This window comes from Pogoniulus pusillus, chromosome 21 (assembly GCF_015220805.1).
Source record: "Pogoniulus pusillus isolate bPogPus1 chromosome 21, bPogPus1.pri, whole genome shotgun sequence".
Classification (NCBI taxonomy): Eukaryota; Metazoa; Chordata; class Aves; order Piciformes; family Lybiidae; genus Pogoniulus; species Pogoniulus pusillus.
Genome location: NC_087284.1, coordinates 21,654,060 through 21,675,340, shown reverse-complemented (window position 1 = coordinate 21,675,340; position 21,281 = coordinate 21,654,060). Strand labels below are relative to the sequence as shown.

Below are 21,281 nucleotides of genomic sequence, written 5' to 3'. Positions count from 1 at the left end.
ATCGGCAGCGGGGGCGGGGCTGCCCCGCCTCCTCCGCCCGCTGGCAGGGTAGAGAGGCGCTTGGGAGCGGAAGCTCTGCGGGCGCGGCGGCGGCGCGGCGCGGTACGGTACGCACCGCACATGTCGTCACGTCGGGGCGCGCCGCGCCGCCGCACGGAAGCGGTGCTGCGGGAGGGACCGCGCATGCGCGCAGCGGCACGAGCACGCGGCGCGGAGGGCACTCGGCCCCGCGGTACTTCTGGGTGGAGGGGACGAGAGCGGCCGCCCCGACGGCAGGACGGGCGCTGGGCATCGTCCGGCGCTTGGCCGCCATGGGGCGCCGGGCGCGCGACCGCAGGCGGCAGCAGCAACAACAGCAGCGGCAGCGGCAGCAGGAGCTGGGCGGCGACGATGGCGGCGGAAACCAAGCGGTGAGAGCCGCGCCGAGGCGGGGCGGGGAGCAGCGGGGATGCTGGGCTGACAGTGGTGGTGCGTTTCAGGGCTGGGCCAGCGGCTACCCCGAGATCGTGAAGGAGAACGAACTGTTCGAGCGGTACTACCGGGAGATGGGCATCGTGCCTGCCGGCGAGTGGGATGCCTTCATGGCGGCGCTGAGAGAGCCACTGCCCGCCACCCTGCGAATCACTGGCTACCGGAGGTAGGCGCCGTGGGGCTCGGAGCCGACGTGCCTCGCCCCGCTGTCCCAGGTGCCTGGGACGGGCAAGTGTCTGCCGGTTTTGATTCCGAGGCTTGCTGGGGATGTGACTTCAGCTACCCTGTGGGTGTCTCCCTTGCAGCCACGCCAAAGAGATTCTCCACTGCTTGAAGGAAAAGTACTTCAAGGAACTGCAGGACCTGGAGGTGGATGGCCAGAAAGTCGAAATGCCACAGGCGCTGAGCTGGTGAGTCAGCTGGAAGTGTAAGTCAGCTGGGGCGATGTGCCTGCTGAGGTTGCCCCGCATCACGCAGCCGCTTCAGAAGGAGGAGGAAGAGATGGCCGCCCTTATGGGGCAGGTAGGGGGGGGAGCACCTGGGGGGCTTCAGGCCTGGAGGAGAGAGCAGCCTGGATAAGGCACTTAGTGCCAGGGGTTAGTTAATTAGAAGGGTTAGGGAATAGGTTGGACCCTGGTCCTAGAGGTCTCTTCCAACCTTGTTAATTCTGTGATTCTGTGAAATGAAATAAGGCACCCGGCTGTGTTCCAAGGTGGAGCCTGACCAACTGGTTCTGTTCTCGTTTTCACCACTGCCTTTTTTCCATCTCTTTGCCCAGGTATCCAGAAGAGTTAGCCTGGCACACTAACCTAAGTAGAAAAATCTTGCGTAAGTCACCGCAGCTGGAGAAGTTTCATCAGTTCCTGGTTAGCGAGACAGAATGTGTAAGTTTGGGGTGGATCTTGATTCTTTGTATTTCAGCTCTTGGGCAGTGTTGTATTTAAATCTGCTGTGAGAAATCGAGAGTATATGTTCTCTTCTGAGAAGAATCAGGTTGCTGTTTGCAGTGATTCAGCCTGTGACTCTGGCACATTAACTGCAGTTACAAGTACTTCTCCTAAACTAATTGCTTCTTCGTTTGGGGCTTTTGTTTTTGTTGTTGGTTTGGTTTGTAGGTTTGTTTTTTTTATTGGGGGGAAGGTGTTGCTGTTGCTGTTTGGTTGGGTTTTGGCTTGAGAATATGAAAACATGGTCCTGTAATACATATATATATATATATATATATGAAAAAATCTGATCAAAGTTTGTACCTAAAAAGACTTACCTTTAGTGATGGAGGTTTCTCACATGATTAAAGCCAATTTCTTGTCTCTCTTGAGCCAAAACTACACTTATGGACCTTAAAAAAAAAAAGCAATTATCAGAAATTTTAGTAGAGTAAAATATTGTTGGTTGTTGTTGTTAAATATTAACCAAATTTCATCCTAGGTTTGTAATACTATGGTTTGGATTGCTTTCTTATTTTGCTATATAGAGATTCTTCTACTACAATATTTTTGTGTAGAGATGGAGAAAAAATTGCTGCAAAAGAAATGCATTCCTTTGTGCAATTAGAAGGAGTTTGGTTTTGATGTTTGTTTTTCCTTTCAAGGGAAACATCAGTCGCCAAGAGGCTGTTAGTATGATCCCACCTCTGCTGCTTAATGTTAGCCCTCATCATAAGGTAACTCTCGAATGTTTTTTCCCTAGAACATGATTTGATTGAACTATAACAGATGACAGCAGTATCCATGCTGCCACTCAGTTCTGTTTTGTGTTGGTGTGTGGTTTGCATTCTGCACATAAACAGCGGGTCACAATGGTGTTCAGATCACAGATACACTGTTACAGCTATGTGCAGCACCCTGTAAGAAACAGGTTCTAAGCAGCTGCATAATCTTACTTTCAAAGTGTAAATGTAATTAGCTTCACTTATGTTATATATTCATGTTTCAATCCCATTTTAAAGTAAGATGACTGTTTTTAACTTCCTGCTACCCATCACGTTCTGAACAGATGTCGTTTTCCAGAGCCAAATGATAATGTTCTGTACTGGGTAGTTTTCAGCCCTCTCTGCTTTTTGAAGCTCTATAAATCTCCTCACATTTAAATGCTAATAGGTTTATATGCTCTGTAAATCTGTTAGGCAGATACAGCACTGTGTTACTGACTGTGTTTCATGATACATTAACACTGCTGTGTACAGCACTTACACATCTTCTCTGAAGCTGTCAGCAAATGCTCTTTAGGTTTCTGTTGGTTTAAGTCATGTTCATTGTCATCTTCTATCCTGTTGTCTGATTTTAGCTAAGTCTTACTGAAGCTAAAGGTCCAGAAGATAAGAGTTGTATGTTTCAGATAAGTAGGCAAGAAGAAAGACTTGGAGTTTCTCTACTTAAGAAAACAGTGTTAGCTGTCAAATGGTTTGCTGCAAAAGTGAATTCTGTGAATTATCAAGTTTGTGATGTGCCAGGAGGAAGAAATATGCTTGAAATCAGGTGTTGGTGCTGTGGTGTTCTGCTGCCTTTTGAATATTTATGGGAAACTTGAATATTTTGCAAGTACTTCTTCCAGGTTATAGAAAGGAACAGTTTATGGTGTTTTGATTGTTTTGCATTACAGTGCAGATGTGTTGAATTGTTTCTGTTTAGTTTACTCATAGTTGAAGTGCTACTTGCACTTGAATGTAACTCTCAATGTATATGGGTGTAAGTACAGATCCAGATGACTTCAGCCATAATTACTTGTGAGCTGATAAAAGGACTATTTGCCCCTATATATATGCAGATTACTCTTTCAGTTTGTGATAGTTTGGGAGTTACCTGCCCCCCTCCCAGTTAAGAAAATCACCCAGACTAGACTCATCTGGCTGAAGGTTAAAGAATGAAGCTATATTTACAGCTTAGCACAATATGCAAGCAGAGATATACAGTTGTATACAAGTTAAAAGTAGTACAGAAACACAATACCCCTCCCAGAAACAATCAAAGTCCCCAGGAGGGCTCCTGACCCAATCCCCCCATCCTCTCCCTCTTTCCCTCCCTTCAGAAATAACCAGATCAACCCATGTATATCTGGAGGTCTGAGGCGAGGTGCCAGAAAGACAACAAGGAGGTTAGAGGAGAAAGGGTTAGGTCAGATTAGAGTTAAGGCAGAGGCAGCCACAGAGACCAGACCACCAGAAAGCAGGCACAGCCCAAAAGTGAGAGCTGAGCAGTGTGTGAGCAGTGAGTGCCTTACCTATATTTTGATCTGTTGCATTTCTCAGCAGACGAGTGAGTGATCCAAGGTACTGGTATTTTCTTTCTTCTCACAGCTAAGGATTTAATTTCCCTCAGTAAAATATTTCAGTTAGTCCCAAACCAGCACAAGTTTGTTGGGTTTTTTTCAGCTGATGTATTTGTTTGCTGCAAACCAAAGCCTTCTTTACATTTTAGAGCCCCAGAGATGAAGCATACAGAAAAAATGAAACTGTACTTTGTTTTTGCCAGTCTCACGTTCAGAACCATCATCATTCTGCAAGTATATGCAAGAAATGCTTCATTTGAACAAGAGCAAGTAGTGTATTTCTCAAGTACTTAAAGAATACCAAGTAGCTCTTTCTTTAACTTCTTGGTCTTTGTAGATTCTGGATATGTGTGCTGCACCTGGATCCAAGACTGCACAACTTATTGAAATGCTGCACGCAGACATGAATGTTGCTTTTCCTAGTAAGTCTGCTCAAAGTGCCAAATGCTTCTGTGACTTCAAATTTCTGCTCTTTCTTGAAGATCATTGTTTTTGACACCACAGATAGGTAGTGCATCTAACAACATGCAAGTTCCCAAAGTGAATGGCATGGGAAGTACTTGAACTCTTGTGGACTTGATTTGAAGGATATGAGTTAGGTATTTGTCTTCATAGTTGAGACTACAGTGGATGTGATTAGGGCTTAATTTTTGTATGTCATCTGGGCCCCTCAATTCAAGAGAGATGTTGAGATGCTGAAATGTGTCCAGAGAAGGGCGACAAAGCTGGTCAGGGGCCTGGAACACAAACCCTGTGAGGAGAGGCTGAGGGAGCTGGGGGTGTGCAGCCTGCAGAAGAGGAGGCTCAGGGCAGAGCTCATTGCTGTCTATAACTACCTGAAGGGAGGCTGTAGCCAGGTGGGGTTGGTCTCTTGTCTCAGACAACCAGCAACAGAACAAGGGGACACAGTCTCAAGTTGTGGCAGGGCAGGTCTAGGCTGGATGTTAGGAAGAAGTTGTTGGCATAGAGAGTGATTGGCATTGGAATGGGCTGCCCAGGGAAGTGGTGGAGTTGCCATGCCTGGAGGTGTTGAAGCCAAGCCTGGCTGGGGCACTTAGTGCCATGGTCTGGTTGTTTGGCTAGGGCTGGGTGCTAGGTTGGACTGGCTGATCTTGGAGGTCAGGATATTTAACCTTTTTTTAAGCTACAGAAGCTTTCAGTTAGATGCTCACATACATACTGCCCATGGAACGCTTCCAGTTGAGAGCAAGTCTGCTCTGTGGAAAATCTGATGCACCCTTTGGTGGCAGTGGAGGTTTTCTCTAATTTGAGAGTGAAAAGTTGAAAGACCCTGGCTAGTGCTGTATGTCCACTGCATGAAAGACAAAACGTTTGAGGCTGCATTTGGTGCATCATTTAATCCTTGACATCTTTATGTTCTTTTATGTTTGCTAAGGTATTCATCAGCAGTCTTGGGTATAAATATCTAGTGTAAGCTTTACAAAACTTTGAAGATAAGGCAATAAACTGTGTAAAACTATTTAGCTGCTGAACAGTAAAACATCTTTCCACTATTTTGTGTTCCCAGAGGGGTTTGTAATTGCTAATGATGTCGACAACAAACGCTGCTATCTGCTGGTTCATCAGGCTAAGAGATTAAACAGTCCGTGTATCATGGTGGTAAATCATGATGCCTCCAGCATTCCTAATCTACAAATAGATGTTGATGGAAGAAAAGAGATTCTCTTCTATGACAGGATATTATGTGATGTCCCCTGCAGGTATCTTGCATGTAATCGTCAAGGCACCGAAGCTGCTGCATGAAGTGCAGTGCTAGAATTGTTTGGCTGAGTTACTGTTTTGGAGTTGCACAGGAAGTTAGGATTTATAGTAGCTTTCAAAACAGGTGAATGGTTTAACCTGTCTTACCTAAGGGGATACCAGATCAAGGTGAACTTTATTCATTCCAAGTGGTATTTAAAGTTGGTCATCCCACCTGGAGTACTGTGTGCAGTTCTGGAGCTCCCAACACAAGAAGGACATGAAACTGTTAGAGTGAGTCCAGAGGAGGCCATGAAGATGCTCAGAGGGCTGCAGCAGCTCTGCTGTGAAGACAGGCTACAAGAGTTGGGGCTGTGCAGCCTAGAGAAGAGAAGGCTTCGAGGAGATCTTATAGTGGCCTTCCAGTATCTGAAGGGAACCTGCAGGAAGGCTGGGGAGGAACTATTGACAAGGTCTTGTAGTGACAGGACAAAGGGTAATGAGTTTCAGCTGGAAGAGAGGAGATTTAAACTAGATGTTAGGAAAGGGTTCTTTCCAGTGAGGGTGCTGAAACTCTGGCACAGGCTGCCCAGGGAGGTTGTGTTTGCTCCCTCCCTGGAGGTGTTCAAGGCCAGGTTGGATGAGGCCTTGAGCAACCTGCCCCAGTGGGATGTGTCCCTGCCTATGGCAGGGGGTTGGAGCTGGATGATCCTTGAGGTCCCTTCAACCTAAACCATTCTATGATCTGAAGACCTTCAAGTTTTAGACTTGCACTGAGGATGCTAAAATACAAAGATAGCAGAGAAGCAAAGAGTACAGCACAGGAGAACCAGTTAACATGGGAAAGGGACTTGTTTTTTGCCCCTGTAAATGATAATTAGTACAAATCTGTTTAATCTGTTACAGTGGAGATGGAACTATGAGGAAAAACATTGATGTATGGAAAAAATGGACAACACAGAACAGTTTGCAGCTTCATGGGTAAAAATGCTTATTATGCCTCTGCACTTTGGTTTCTGTCTCCTCTTTTCCCTGTGTCTTTAACATCTGCATGCATTCACCTATGCAGCAAAGCAAAGACTAAGAATCATTTTTCTGTTACGTTGAGCTTATGTGCTGTTCAGAGAAAGTGTAGCGTTTCAAATGTGAGAAGTGAAGAATATGAATCTAAATTCTTATGAATGTCTGACACTGAATTAATTTAGACAAGGCAGCTCATAAAACAGGGAAGGAATCATTTGGTTGAGGCTCTGAACATGAGGCAGATAAAAGACTATTAGGAAATAGAGAGACTTGTAAAATTTGATAGTAATGTTTTAAAGACTTTATGGAGTGTTAGAGGCAATACACGAACAATTTCAGTTACTTGACACTGAATTATGTTGCTTAATGATAAATGAGTACTTAGCCTAGCAAAGGCACAGTAAAAACTAATTTAAAACACTGATGAAAAAAATCTTAGGGCCTTTTACTGCCTGGTTGTAACAAACTAGGAATGCCATCAGTAATGGCAATTCAGCTGGCCTGTGGTGACTTGTTACTGCTTGCCTTTGCAATTGCAGGGTTTATTTCAGTTGCAGGTGCACAGGTAGCCTATAAGCTCTTACATGTTTCAGCAGAATGAATGGGCAATGTAGACATCACTGTTATTTTCTTTTCACAGCCAGTGACCTAATTTCTCCCATTAAAATACTCCAATTAGGCTCAAAGCTTATCAGGTAGTGAACGGCTGTGACTGCAGTATAGCTTCACCTATAATGAACTTGAGGGACAGTCTTTCTGGCTCTTCAAGCCTGGCTAGACCAAGTGTGTTCTGTTAGATTGCAGTTAAGAATTGCAACCCGTGGTGTGGAGCAGCTGGCAGAAGGTGGGAGGATGGTGTATTCTACCTGTTCCTTGAATCCCATTGAAAACGAAGCCGTGATCGCATCTCTGCTGGAAAAGAGTCAAGGTGAGAAGGCAAGCTTGGACAGAGTGACAAAATCTGCTTTTCCCAGCCTTAAAAAGGATGTGCATGTGATGAGCATAGTGTGAGTAAAATGCTCCTGGTAAGCAAAGCAGCAGTAACTTTTTTGGTACCTGTAGGGTTTCGTTAGTATTGGTATGAGCAGTCTTAAATGGGCCTAAATCAGGTGCAGATGCAAAGCCTAAAGAAGTACTGTTAATGAAACACAAAAGACTTCTGCAGACCTGTGGAATTCCATCTGCATTAGTTGGGTTCCTCTAGCATTTCCACTGGTTGGAGTCTTTGTCTGACATCCTTGTTTCCTTGTCTGACATCCTTGTTTCCTTGTCTGACATCCTTGTTTCCTTGTCTGACATCCTTGTTTCCTTGTCTGACATCCTTGTTTCCTTGTCTGACATCCTTGTTTCCTTTTGAAAACACTACATAGGACATTACTGCTGTGTACTGCATAGGAGTAAAAAACTAAGGGTGTACTTAAGCAGTTAGAGGAATGGTTTTTGTGCACATGTAGGTGATACCTTTAGTATCTTTTTACTTCAACATGGGCAAGTGTAGGGTCTAACACCCGGGAAGGAACAACCCTAGGGATCAGTATAGGTTGGGGACTGACCTGTTGGAAGGCAGTGAAGAGGAAAAGGATCTGAGGGTTCTCGTTGATGTGAGGTTGACAGTGAGCCAGCAATGCTCACTTGTGGCCAGGAGGGCCAACGCCATTCTGGGGTGTACTCGAAGAGGTGTGGCTAGTAGGTTGAGAGAGGTTCTCCTGCTCCTCTACTCTGCCCTGCTGAGGCCACATCTGGAGTATTGTGTCCAGTTCTGAGCACCCCAGTTCAAGAGGGGCATGGAACTGCTTGAGAGAGTTCAAATTTGTTTTCATAAAAGGTAATTATTAGGAATATAACTCAAATTCTGTTCTCAAGAGTGTTTATATTCTTGGTGTTTCAGGTGCCTTAGAACTTGCTGATGTCTCTTCTGAGTTACCAGGTTTGAAGAGGATGCCAGGAATTACAAAATGGAAGGTACTTAATTTGATATGTCTGTAAAGTGGCAGATCTGGTGGAGTGTCAAATCAGGCAATTGTGAGATGGAAACGAAGTAATGGCAGCAGTTTACTCTTTAGAGCTTTAGGCAATGTAGCATTGTTGAGGAGAGGGCTAAAAATCTTTCTTGTCATCTGCTTTCCTCTTTTTACTCTTAATTTCTTTGTCTTGTTTACTATGTTTTTTCACGTAATACCCTTTTCTTTTGTGTGCATGTGGCCTGTAGATGGCAACATCATTTCAGCCACTTCTTAAGTTATCCTTCCTCCTTCATTTTCACAGTCTGTGAGTGTGAGATTGTACATGTCTTGCAGAGAATGCCTTGCACCACATACAGTGCACAAACGCCCAGGTGTAAGGAATGTCTTGCACACATACAGTGCACAGAGGCCCAGGTGTAAAGACTGTCTTGCACTGTATGGTGTAAGGAATGTCTTGCACACTTATAGTGCACAGAGGCCCAGGTGTAAGAAATGTCTTGCACCACATACAGTGCACAGAGGCCCAGGTGTAAGGAATGTCTCGCACACATACAGTGCACAAAGTCCCAGGTGTAAGGAATGTCTTGCACCACATACAGTGCACAGAGGCCCAGGTGTAAGGAATGTCTTGCACACATACAGTGCACAGAGGCCCAGGTGTAAAGAATGTCTTGCACACGTACAGTGCACGGAGGCCCAGGTGTAAGGAATGTCTTGCACACTTATGGTGCACAGAGGCCCAGGTGTAAGGAATGTCTTGCACACATACACTGCACAAAAGCCCAGGTGTAAGGAATGTCTTGCACACATACACTGCACAAAAGCCCAGGTGTAAGGAATGTCTTGCACTACATACAGTGCACAAAGGAACCAATGCAGTTTAAAGAACTTCATTTCCTCTACTAGAAAATAACTTCACTTTTTTGGGGGCATCTGACCCTTGGTTTGAAAGTATTTTGATGAAAACTTGTTAACTGGTGACTTATGTTCTTCACAGTGTTTATATTTACTCCTTTGAAGGTTATGTTGAAAGATGGACAGTGGTTTGAAGAGTGGAAAGATGTGCCTTCAAACAGACAAACACAAATACGTCCCACTATGTTTCCCGTGACAGATGAAGAGAAGCTAAAGGCAATGAATCTAGAGCGTTGGTAGGATTTTGCAGAGTACATCCAGAGGTTTTGCTAGTTCCCCTGCCTGATGGTGGGCAAATTATAACCAGGTCAAACTAGGAATCTGTTCCAGTACATGCCTGTGCTTATATATGTCTGTTCTGATTATGTCCTTTGTAATGCCAATACACAATATTTAATTCCATTGAACTGAAAAAGTATTGCAGGTTGCTAAGAATGAATAAGTACTCATGCAGACAGCTTGAATTCCTTGCATCCAAGAGATCTACAGAGCCAAAACTAGTGGGAAAGTATGTAAAACTTTAATGTTGTAGCAGTGTGACTTACTTGCTGTGAAAACCTTTACAAGCTACTCTAAAAGTGGGTCCAGAGAAGAACAGCAAGACTGGTGAAGGGACTGGAGGGAAAGTCTTAGGAGGAGAGGCTGAGGGAGCTGGGGCTGTTCAGCTTGGAGGAGACTCAGGGGAGACTTTATCACACTCTATGACTGCCTGAAGGGAAGCTATAATAAGGTTGGGCTCTTCTCCCAGACGAGGACATGGTCCGAAGCTGCACCAGGGGAGGTTTAGGTTGGATGTTAGGAAGCACTTCCTCATGGAGAGGACAGTTAGACACTGGAATGGATTGCTCAGGGAGGCGATGAAGCCACCAACCCTGGAGGTGTTTTAAGGCAATGTGTATAGGAGATAGCTTTGCCTGATGAAATTTCTCTAGAAATAACACTAGAATAGAATCAAACAGATTGGAAGAGACCTCCAAGATCATTGAGTCCAACCTAGCTAACCAAAATCATCCAGTCCAGCCCTAGCCAGTCAACTAGACCATGGCACCAAGTGCCTCAGCCAGTCTTTTCTTGAACACCTCCAGGGACAGTGACTCCACAACCTCCCTGGGCAGCCCATTCCAATGCCAATCACTCTCTCTGTGAAGAACTTCCTCGTAACATCCAGCCTATACTTCCCCTGACACAACTTGAGACTGTGTCCCCTTGTTCTGTTGCTGGTTGCCTGGCAGAAGAGACCAACCCCACCTGGCTACAACCTCCCTTCAGGTAGTTGTAGACAGCAATGAGCTCTGCCCTGAGCCTCCTCTTCTGTAGGCTGCACACTCCCATCTCCCTCAGCCTCTCCTCCCAGGGCTGTGCTCCAGGCCCCTCACCAGCTTCATCACCCTTCTCTGGACACCTGGCTTACAACCTCCCTTCAGGTAGTTGTAGACAGCACTGTGGTGGTGTTAGGTCATAGGCTGGACTTGGTGATCTCAGAGATCTATTCCAGCCACAGTAACTCTGTGATTCTGAGTGGGTAAAGCTCAGATGTACTAAGTGAAATGAATGCTCTTTTGCCAGAGTGCTCTATTTCAGCTGGGGTTTCTAGCTTGCTAAATGAAATCTGCACAATCCTATTGGGAATAATTAATTTATATTAAAAGTAAATATAAAGTGTGACACTTCTAATACTTTCTGAGAGCCTGAATGCTGCTGCTGAATACACAGCATTACATTGATTAGTCTTTTTTTCCTCCCCCTAGTCTTAGGATATTGCCCCATCACCAGAACACAGGAGGTTTCTTTGTAGCTGTGTTGATAAAGAAGTCTCCAATGCCATGGAATAAGCGCCAGCCTAAGGTAACTTCATTTAAAAGATCTAAAATGTGAACCTCTACTATTTCTAAACGTTTTGGAGTTGTTTCTTTCGAATGCTTACATAACAGAAACCATACTGTAACTGTTTTGTGTCTGCCCCTCACTTTTAGTTCAGTGTGTCTCTCACTGCAATCCCTTAAGAACTTTCTTTAAATGCTCTTTTTAAAAGAGAGAATTAAAAAAGGATTTGGAAATCATACCAAGGTAAAACTTGAACATAAAAGTAAGGCTTTGAAAGAATTACAGAAGCAGACTAAACTGGATAGCTAAAGCTGTTACTTCCTTCAGCTGTGTGTGGTCCTTCCTGCTGCAGGCTTTTTTCTGCTAGCTTGTAAGCTAATTATGCTTTCAATTCATCTTACTCTGGTGGGTTACTCAGGAGTGATTCACAGGCAGATTAGTCTAGCAGATCAGCAGCAGCAGGATTGGATGTAAAACTGTTACAGCTGACAGTCAGATATCTGACTTTAATCCATTTGTTGTCAATTTTCTTTAAAAGCCTGTCAACAGGATTTAAAGCCTGTGTGATTCATTTGATCTCTCAGATTGCTCATGTCTTTGAGAGAAACTGCTTGTGGGAAGAGGAAGCTCCAAGGTGACCTTATTGTGGCCTTCCAGTATCTGAAGGGGGCCTACAAGAAAGCTGGGGAGGGAGTTTTTAGGCTGTCAGGGAGTGACAGGACTAGGGGGGATGGAGCAAAGCTGGAGGTGGGGAGATTCAGAGTGAACGTGAGGAGGAAGCTCTTCCCAATGAGCGGTGAGAGCCTGGAATGGGTTGCCCACGGAGGTGGTTGAGGCCCCATGCCTGGAGGTGCTTAAGGCCAGGCTGGATGAGGCTGTGGCCAGCCTGATCTAGGGTAGGATGTCCCTGGGCATGGCAGGGGAGTTGGAACTGAATGATCCTTGTGGTCCTTTTCCAGCCCTGACTGATGCTATGAATCCCTTTTAGCTGTTTCTCTTTCTTTGATTTGCCTCATTAGAGCACACGATGTGCAAATGGTGTGTAGCCATAAGGAAAAAGCACTTGCTCAGAAGCAAGCATGGTCCAAATAGTTTGTGCTAGTCAAAGTTCTGCATGCAGAAAGCATGCAGCAGTAGGATGTGTCACTTTGAGCACTAGGAGGAAAAGAGCAGATCCTGCCTCCTCTTCTCTAGGAGTTCTCGTGCACCATTTTGTAAGTGGTGCAAAGATAACTTTCTTGGGCAGCTGGGGAGAAGTTGTCCAGATCAGTATCTTAAAATGGTCTTTTGATGTAGTAATCAGATTAACTCCCTAAATGGATCTGTTTAAGTACTTGTGTCCAGACTGGTAAGAATGAAGCACATGCAGAAAGAAAATATAGGTACCTTTTGTTCCAAGTTAGATGCTACTTCTGCTTCCTTGGTAATAACTAATTTGAAATAGGTTCATCAGAACTTACCACAAAGAGCAGCAGATTCTGAAGTGACAGCAGCTAATTCAGATAATGGTTGTGAATGTACTACTGGAGAACCAGCACTTGCTGAAAATGAGGAGTCTAAAGAAGCTCAAGAACAGCAGAGTTTGGGCACTGAGCAAAGCAAAAAGGAACGAGTGTGTGGGTAAGAAGCTGTTAATTATTTGCCCTGTGACAGCTTTGTAATCGTTGACTGTTCTGTAGTTCTTTTATTACTGGACTCATTTAGAAGTTGATCAAGAAGAGTTAATGAATCTGCCCAGCTGTCCTCTGTTTCCACATTGTCTCATATTTCAGCAACTTAGGAGTGCTTGCTGGCACTGTCAAAGTCTGTTTCTTTTCTTCACTGTTAGGAAAAAAAATGCTTTCAGAAGTTAACCTTTGGCACGTATCTGCTGCCTTTACAATTACTCCCTCTGAAATCTGTGTTTAGTTGGTTTTGTGGTTTCTGTTTTCAAGCACTACTTTCACTTCCTTGTTTTGTAGAAGTTAAATTGTGGGTAATGTCTTACTGGAGCACAGAAAAATGTCACTAGTGCCATGGTCTAGTTGACTGGATAGGGCTGGGTGCTAGGTTGGACTGGATCTGCTTGGAGGTCTCTTCCAACCTGGTTGATTCTATGACTACTCTGTCTGGCATAGTATTGCACTAGGCAAGTGTTGACTAAATGAACTGAATATACTGGGCTTGAAACAAATACTTAGTTACTAACATTGACAATGCAACACTTCTCTTTTCAGACCACCACCATCTAAAAAAATGAAGTTGTTTGGTTTTAAAGAAGACCCTTTTGTGTTTCTCCCTGAAGATGATCCCTTGTTCCTTCCTATCCAGTAAGTAACAGAACGTTTCTGTTTTGGCAGCAAGATTCCTAGTAGTTCAAGAATATTTGTAGTTCAGTTGATCACAAAAGAGGGCTCTGGATGGTCACACAGAGAACTTTTTCCTTAACTTTGCACCCAGGTGCCTCTTGTCTCAACACTTAAACTCTCCTTAAATGAAAACAGCCAACTGCAGTTTGCACTGGATATTTTTAAGTCCATCTCAGTGTCTGTGACATAGAATCAGTCAGGGTTGGAAGAGACCACAAGCATCATCTAGTTCCAACCCCCCTGCCATGGGCAGGGACGTGATGTCATGCATCCTAGAAAGTCTGATCTTTGTGTGGGCCCAAAGTGTTAAGTGTTTGCAGAGCCAGCTTGAGAACTGTTAACCAGAAAATTACTATGCCCACAGGAAGTTCTATGCGTTGGACCCATCATTTCCCAAGATGAATTTGCTAACTCGAACTCAAGAAGGAAAGAAGAGACAGCTGTACATGGTTTCTAAGGAGCTAAGGAACGTGCTGCTGAACAACAGTGAGAAGATGAAGGTATGCTCCATCTCTTCAGCTTCTCACAACAGAGATCATGAGCATCAGTGGTTGTCTCAAACTTTGAGCTTGTTGTAGAGGATTAGCCCACTGAATAGACCATTTTTTTCTCTATCCCTTGTCTGTTAGAGATGAAAAATTGTCTCTAAGAAGTAAATAACAGTCTTCAAAATTAAAATCAGTATGCTTTTTGTCAGGTGTAAGCTTAACAGCAGAGGAGAAGAGTACATGCCTGCTCTGTATATATATATATATGTGAGCTCTATGGGACCAGGGAATGCTCTCACACATGGGTACCCCACTCTGGGTAGAGTTTCAATGCTTTGTTATAGCTTAAACACTAAAAGCATCACGAGAAAGATATATACAAAATACCTGTGGCTTACGTGCTGCAGCCACAGGGAGACACTACAACGCTGAACAGGATAGGACAAACAATCCCGAGTAGCTCTATTGATGGAGGGGCAGGCTCTGCTCGCCCTATCCCAGTGGCCAGCAGAGCTCCCAAGATGTGTAGCTAGCAGAGGCAGTCAGCTGCCATCTCAGCAGCTAGGCATCCCCAGCAGGAACTACACCATCACGGTGGTAAGACTGGTGCTGCTCCAGCTCCCCTGCCCATGCTCTCAGTTTATATCTGCTCAGAATTCTGTGTGGTGTGTCCAGTGCATCCCAGAATTCTGAACTGAGGAGAACCAAACTCCTCCTCTCTCTGTTCCATCCCATCTTTCCCTACTGCTCATGCGCACACCTGCAAGCCCTGCTTCCCCCGGATCTTATCTTTATAACCTAGTGATTGTCACAGCCTCACAGGATGTTAGGGGTTGGAGGGGACCCAAGGAGATCATTCAGTCCAAACCCCTGCCAGAGCAGGACCACACAATCTAGCACAGATCGCACAGGAACACATCCAGACAGACCTGGAAAGGCTCCAGAGAAGGAGACTCCACAACCTCTCTGGGCAGCCTGTGCCAGGGCTCTGGGACCCTTACTGGAAAGAAATTCCTCCTTGTCTTGAGCTGGAACCTCCTGTGCTGCAGCTTACACCCATTGCTGCTTGTCCAATGCCAGAGAGCAGTGAGCAGAGCCTGTCCCCCAGCCCTCAGATGTTTATAGACATTTATTAAATCCACTCTCATTCTTCTCCAGACTAAACAGCCTCAGGTCCCTCAGCCTCTCCTCATCAAGCAGTGCTCCAGTCCCCTGCGTGTTGTAACTCCTGATCACACACAAACCAGCTCTTCCCTCTTACACTGTACCAGCCTTTTTATGTGGCCTTTGTGTGTATTCAGCAGATGACATTCAAACTGTGGTGCTTAGGAGTCCCTTAATTATAAAAGTATGAAAGGCTTTGAGAGCCTACTAAAAGCAACACATAGCTCCAGCTGCACTGTTGGCTGGCTGGGTTACATGGGGACATGATCTCAAAGTGATTTCAACAGCTGAACGTGTTGAAAAGTTGTTGAGCTGAATGACAGTAGGATAAAGTGTATTTTGTGAAATAGAGGGATTTGGGGTTTTGCTGGTTTGATTTTTTCTTTAATGTGACTCCCCATGGAAAGTACTTTGCAAATGCTAAAGATTGTCTTAAAATTTATTGAGGACTTTCAGTTAGAATGAGGTCCTGGAGCCCAGCTTGCTTTCTGTCCCAAGTAGAGCTAGCTTTGAAGCTAGATCAGATTCAGTTTGGGGCATTGTCTAGTTGAATATTGACAATTTCCCAAGGATATTTGAATCTTTGAGATGTAGAAATAATTCTCCTTTTATCCTACATAGAATCAATCATGTTGGAAGAGACCTCCAAGATCCAACCTGTCACCCAGCCCTATCCAGTCAACTAGACAGTGGCACTAAGTGCCTCATCCAGTCTTTGTTTTGAACACCTCCAGGGATGGCAACTCCACCACCTCCCTGGGCTGCCCATTCCAATGCCAGTCACTCCCTCTGGGAAAACTGCCTCCTAACATCCAGCCTAGACCTCCCCTGGCACAGCTTGAGACTGTGTCCCCTTGTTCTGTTGCTGGTTGCCTGGGAGAAGAGAACAACCCCACCTGGCTACAGCCTCCCTTCAGGTGGTTGTGGACAGCAATGAGGTCTGCCCTGAGCCTCCTCTTCTCCAGGCTAAACATGCAGGAAAGGGCCACATAACTGACAAGATGCTGAGAAACTGGTGCATTATATTAGACAGCAAGACTTTGGGTACTGCAAAGGATACAGTGTCCTAATATTAAGCCCTTGTGTGTTTTTTAAAGTCATGTCCTTGCTTTGGCTTTCCCAGAATCACCTGGAAAACTCTTACTCAACCTGAAATTAAAATTAGATCTTAGTAGTTTGTTGCCCTCATTTTTATACTGCCCCTTCTGCACAGCATTCAGTTTTCAGCATGGAAAGGAAGGAGTAAAAGGCATTCATGGTGAAGTACTGGGAATTGCTTTTTTTCCTTGTATACATTTTCATGCAAATTTAACTCAGTGTTGTGCTAGTTTGAGCCTAACTGGAATATTTTGGTGAGAAGAATTGTAGGCTGTCAAAAGGAAACAGTGGCGATGTCTGTGTAGATTGTAGGCTGTCAAAAGGAAACAGTGGTGATGTCTGCTTCACTCATAGACTTGCTGAGATGTATAGAAACAAGGACATAAACATGGGTAACACAGTTGCTGTATGTCTCTGGCTGCCTGCACTTTTCTCCCTATCCTGCTTTCTGTGTAACTAATCCTTGTGCTTCCTAACCCCCGTGGCTGATCCTCCAAACCCACTTTGCTCGTGTGGCAAACTCTGGGATAAGGTAGAGGGATGGAAAGGAGGTGGAAGGGTGGTTGGGAGCCCCTCCTGGGGACTCTGGTTTCTGGGAGGGCTGTTGTGTTTCTGTAGTACTTTTCAGCTTGTCTATTTCTGTCTATAGCTGTATAGATTGTAACTATCTGCTTGTACGTTGTGCTGAGCTGTAAATAGAAAGCTTCATTCCTTAATTTCCAGTTTGGCTGAGTCTAGTCTGGGTGATTTCATAAGAGTTGGGGGTCAGGTAACACTCAAACCATCACAAGTGTCCAGTGCAAATGAGAAACATTGCAGGAGAGTTATTCTTTCTTCCTCCTTTCAAGTAAACAGGTCATTAGAAACAAAGTTCAGAGTGGTGATGTAGAATTTACACTCCTTAACAATGCTTCTTGTCTTTACTGCTGGCAGGTTATTAACACAGGCATCAAAGTCTGGTCGCGCAACAGTGACGGCGAACAGTTTGGATGCGCTTTCAGATTAGCACAAGAGGTAATGAGATAGCATTGCACTTTCAGAGGGACTTGGGTGTCCTCTAGAGCCTGTAGCACAGCTGCTGTTAGGTTTATCAGCTTAACAGCAAATTGCATTGCGCAGAGTGCTGTAAAATGTAAGAATTACAGAAGCGTAGAATGGTTTCGTTTGGGAGGGACCTCAAGGATCATCCAGCTCCAACCCCCCAACATAGGCAGGGACACCTCCCGCTAGAACAGGTTGCTCAAGGCCTCATCCAACCTGGCCTTGAACACCTCCAGGGAGGAAGCAGCCACAGCCTCCCTGGGCAACCTGTGCCAGTGTCTCACCACCCTCACTGCAAAGAACCCTTTCCTAACATCCAGCTTAAATCTGCCCTCTGCCGGTTTAAACCCATTACCCCTTGTGTCATTACAAGACCTTGCCAGTAGTCCTTCCCCAGCTTTCCTGTAGGCTCCCTTCAAATACTGGAAGGCCACAATAAGGTCTCCTTAAACCTTCTCCAGGCTGAAGAGCCCCAACTCTTGTAGCCTGCCCTCATAGCAGAGCTGCTGCAGCCCTCTCTGCATCTTCGTGGCCCTCCTCTAGACTTGCTGTAACAGTTCCATGTCCCTCTTGAGTTGGGGGCTGCAGAACTGCACACAGTACCCCAGGTGGGGTCTGACAAGAGCAGAGTAAATTATTTTCTATTAGTAGCTAAAGGACATAACTGTTTTTTTTGCATTTTTCCATCAAAGTAGAGATTGCATTTTGAAATACTTGTATCTGTTTATGAAACAGGGAATTTATACTCTCTACCCCTTCATTCATGCAAGGATTATAAATGTCTGCATAGAAGATGTTAAAATTCTGCTAACTCAGGAAAATCCATTCTTAAGTAAATTTAGCAGTGAAACACAGAAGAAGGTCAAAGACATGGGTAAGCCTTTTCATCTGTGCTATGCCAAAATGATTGCTGTTCATTACAGGGAAGACTCTCAAAACCCTGTCACAGAAATGGGTTAAAAAAATGCTGACTAAATTGATCTTAAATACATTTATTAGGTAGGTGAAGGAACATTGTTGAAAGCCAGTCTGCTGCTAGAAACTGTAGTCCTTTCTGATCACAGCCTTGCAGGTTTGTGATGTCCAGGGAACCAAAGAGTTGCCAAAGCTGTGGCTTCTGCGCAGCAGCGCTGTAAAGGCAGCGTTCAAAATACCTGATAGGCAAAGATTTTATAGGTGAGACTGATCTTTATGCCTCTTAGTGCTCCAGCAGCAACTCTTTGCCATCTGCAACTGCTTGTCCATAAAAAAAACCCCAAGATTTTATGTATCAAATAGAGTTACTCAGATTTTAACTTGATTTTCTTGCATATGAAGAGTGCTTTCTACTGATGCCTGAGTTTTGTTTCCTCTGCTCTGGATACATGAAGAGATGAAGGCTCACATTCAGCCTTTGGCTGATGTTGTTTTCTTTCCAGGTCATTGCTGGTCCTTGTACTTGAGTGTGCAGTGAGACAAAATAGGAAGAACAGTTTTTTAAAGCTTGGCCTGGCCTACTCTTAGGATCGTTTTACTGAAGATCCTTCTTAGATTTACTGAGTAAATTAATCTACTGCCTGCTTTGGCATTTTAATTTGTCTGGGAGGAGGGCAGGGTCGACAGCTGCTTTTGTAACTATAAATACTTTGGTTTGAGATGTAAAAAAAGGAAGAAAAGAAAAGGTTTATTTCTGTATTGTCTCTAGTTTAGTGTACTGTTGGAAATAGCTCCTAACCAGTTCATCCTCTATGGCTAACAACTTGCTTTCTTGACTGTTTTCAAACTACACTCAGTTTAGCACTGTACTAAGTAACATACCTGTTTTGCTTGTGTTCCTCCCTCCCCTCTGCACGGTAGCAATGGGAAGCATAGTTCTGAAGTATGACCCAGACCCTGGGTAAGTAGATGTGATGTTTTCCATTCATACCTTGTTAAATCTTGGAGAAGAATTTTTCAGTCAGCAAGAACAGCAGTGGAAGCATAAAGATGCAGTCAGGTCAACTGTAAAGCCAGACAGGATACGAAGAATCTAAGAGGGAAAGAGGCCATCTTGCCTGTGTGTTCTTAAAGGAAATGGAGGTCACAGGATGTTAGGGGTTAGAAGGGACCCAAGGAGATCACGGAGTCCAACCTCCCCTGCAAGAGCAGGACCACACAACCTAGCACAGATCACAGAGGAACACATCCAGACAGGCCTGGAAAGGCTCCAGAGAAGGAGACCCCACAACCTCTCTGGGTAGCCTGTGCCAGTGCTCTGGGACCCTTAGAGGAAAGAAGTTCTGCCTTGTGTTGAGGTGGAACCTCCTGTGCTGCAACTTACTCCCATTGCTCCTTGTCCAGTGAGCAGTGAGCAGAGCCTGTCCCCCCCCTCCTGACCCCCAGCCCTCAGATAGTTATAAACATTTATCCAATCCCCTCTCAGTCTTCTCCAGACTAAACAGCCCCAGGTCCCTCAGCCTCTCCTCAGAAGCCATGCCCTCCAGTCCCCTCAGCATGCTCGTAGCCCTCTGCTGGACCCTCTCCAGCAGATCCCTGTCCCTCTGAAACTGAGGAGCTTTATAACAGGGAATTAGTGTTTTTGCCAGAGGTCCACACTATCCCTGCATCTTAATTACTTGTTTCTGTATGAGGACCAGAAAATGTTGAAATTCTTCATTTCTGTTGACAGAGTATTAGAAGCTCTTGAGAAGTTTTGAAATGTCACATTTTGTCTTGCTGGGACTTGCTGTTTTTTTAAAACCAGGAAATTCTTTTGCCTGTTGGAGAAATCCAAGAGCATTGAGATGAAGGGGTTTTGCTTGCTTGCATGGAGACAAGCAGGTGGTAGCTGGTTTAGATATTGAGGTTAAGATCAATACACTGCATCTACAAATAAAGAACTAAAACACAGTCCCTATTAAAGATTGTGCACTTCTTTATCAGGGTATGGCTGTAAAATTAAGTCTTGATGATTAACATTTTCTTAGTTGGCTAAACATAACTGCTTGTTTGTAGAAAACCTGGTGATCTTCAGTGTCCTATAGTGCTGTGTGGTTGGCAAGGAAAGACATCACTCCGTGCCTTTGTGCCCAAGAACGAGAGGCTTCATTACCTGAGGATGATGGGAGTTGAAGTGTTTAAAGCAAAGAGGAAAGAGGAGGAATCAGACGGTAAAACGGAGGAAGAAGTTCAGCAGAGGCTGGCACAAACAGAGGAAGGAATGGATGTGGAAGATAAAGAACATGATTTAGTCACAAAAATGGAAGCAGAAATAGGTGAAGAATCATCCCACAGTCCTGTGGAAAGCAGTGCTATGGAAACAGAAAATGAGGATTTAGATCAATCCAGTAAAAACAGTCATATAAGCCAGGAAAAGAAAACCATAGATCCAAGTGCTGCCACGGATTAATTTCTTCACCTATTCCTTGGTCGCTTCCATGAGGCTCGGATCCAGAGTTCTGCTTTTATCATGGAAATGTGTTTTTAAATTTCAGTTGGAATGGGATGTTCCTCTTCTAACCTTTCACCTGTCTTTATTTTTTAAATTAAAATTATCATGAGCTTTTTCTCTTCGAGTCTGTCTTCTTTTTGACACTTCAAGCTCCACAGAACGGGTAGGTTTGTGTGTCTGTTGCTGGCAACACAACCTCTACAAGTGAAACTTAAAGCTCCTATGTGAACTGGAATAGGGACAGGTGGAAATGAACTTGCCTGGGTCACTGGTTAAGAATTCCTTCACAACTGAAAACTGGGGCTTTACTCAAGGTCTTCTATATAAGCAGACTTCTTTTAAGATTAGATACCCCACCTATTACCCAGTGTGAATACTTAGGGCAGTGTGAACATACAGGGTACCTTAGCAACTTGGTTAGCAGAAGCTGTGCACAGCATCCTAGGAAAAAGGAGCAGCAGAATGTGTGTGTGAGGTTCTTCAGAGTTACAAACTGCTTGTTAGGCACAGTTAGTCAATGTCATTAACTAGGCCTTCAGGCAGGCTGTTCTGCCTCAAACTCTTAGGG

General features: G+C 44.7%; 1 protein-coding gene across 1 annotated transcript; it reads left to right on the top strand.

Moving 5' to 3' along the window:
* Window positions 1-150: 150 nt before the first annotated feature.
* On the top strand, window positions 151-20,828 carry NSUN2 (NOP2/Sun RNA methyltransferase 2). The gene is made up of 19 exons (XM_064161223.1): window positions 151-410; window positions 480-637; window positions 777-881; window positions 1,250-1,355; window positions 2,063-2,134; window positions 4,076-4,160; window positions 5,267-5,459; window positions 6,346-6,420; window positions 7,260-7,390; window positions 8,351-8,424; window positions 9,447-9,577; window positions 11,090-11,186; window positions 12,610-12,785; window positions 13,382-13,474; window positions 13,878-14,013; window positions 17,197-17,277; window positions 18,040-18,178; window positions 19,141-19,180; window positions 20,278-20,828. The coding sequence occupies exons 1-19, from the start codon at window positions 312-314 to the stop codon at window positions 20,669-20,671; spliced, it is 2,385 nt and encodes a 794-aa protein (XP_064017293.1). The 5' UTR covers window positions 151-311; the 3' UTR covers window positions 20,672-20,828.
* The last annotated feature ends 453 nt before the right edge of the window (window positions 20,829-21,281 follow it).

What these genes read in the sequence shown, in the direction of transcription:
- NSUN2 (XM_064161223.1), top strand. Translation starts at nt 312, where the DNA reads ATGGGGCGCCGGGCGCGCGACCGCAGGCGGCAGCAGCAACAACAGCAG. An exon ending in GGAATAAGCGCCAGCCTAAG is followed by an intron (nt 11,187 to 12,609) that starts GTAACTTCATTT and finishes AATTTGAAATAG; the next exon opens with GTTCATCAGAACTTACCACA. An exon ending in AAAAAGGAACGAGTGTGTGG is followed by an intron (nt 12,786 to 13,381) that starts GTAAGAAGCTGT and finishes TTCTCTTTTCAG; the next exon opens with ACCACCACCATCTAAAAAAA.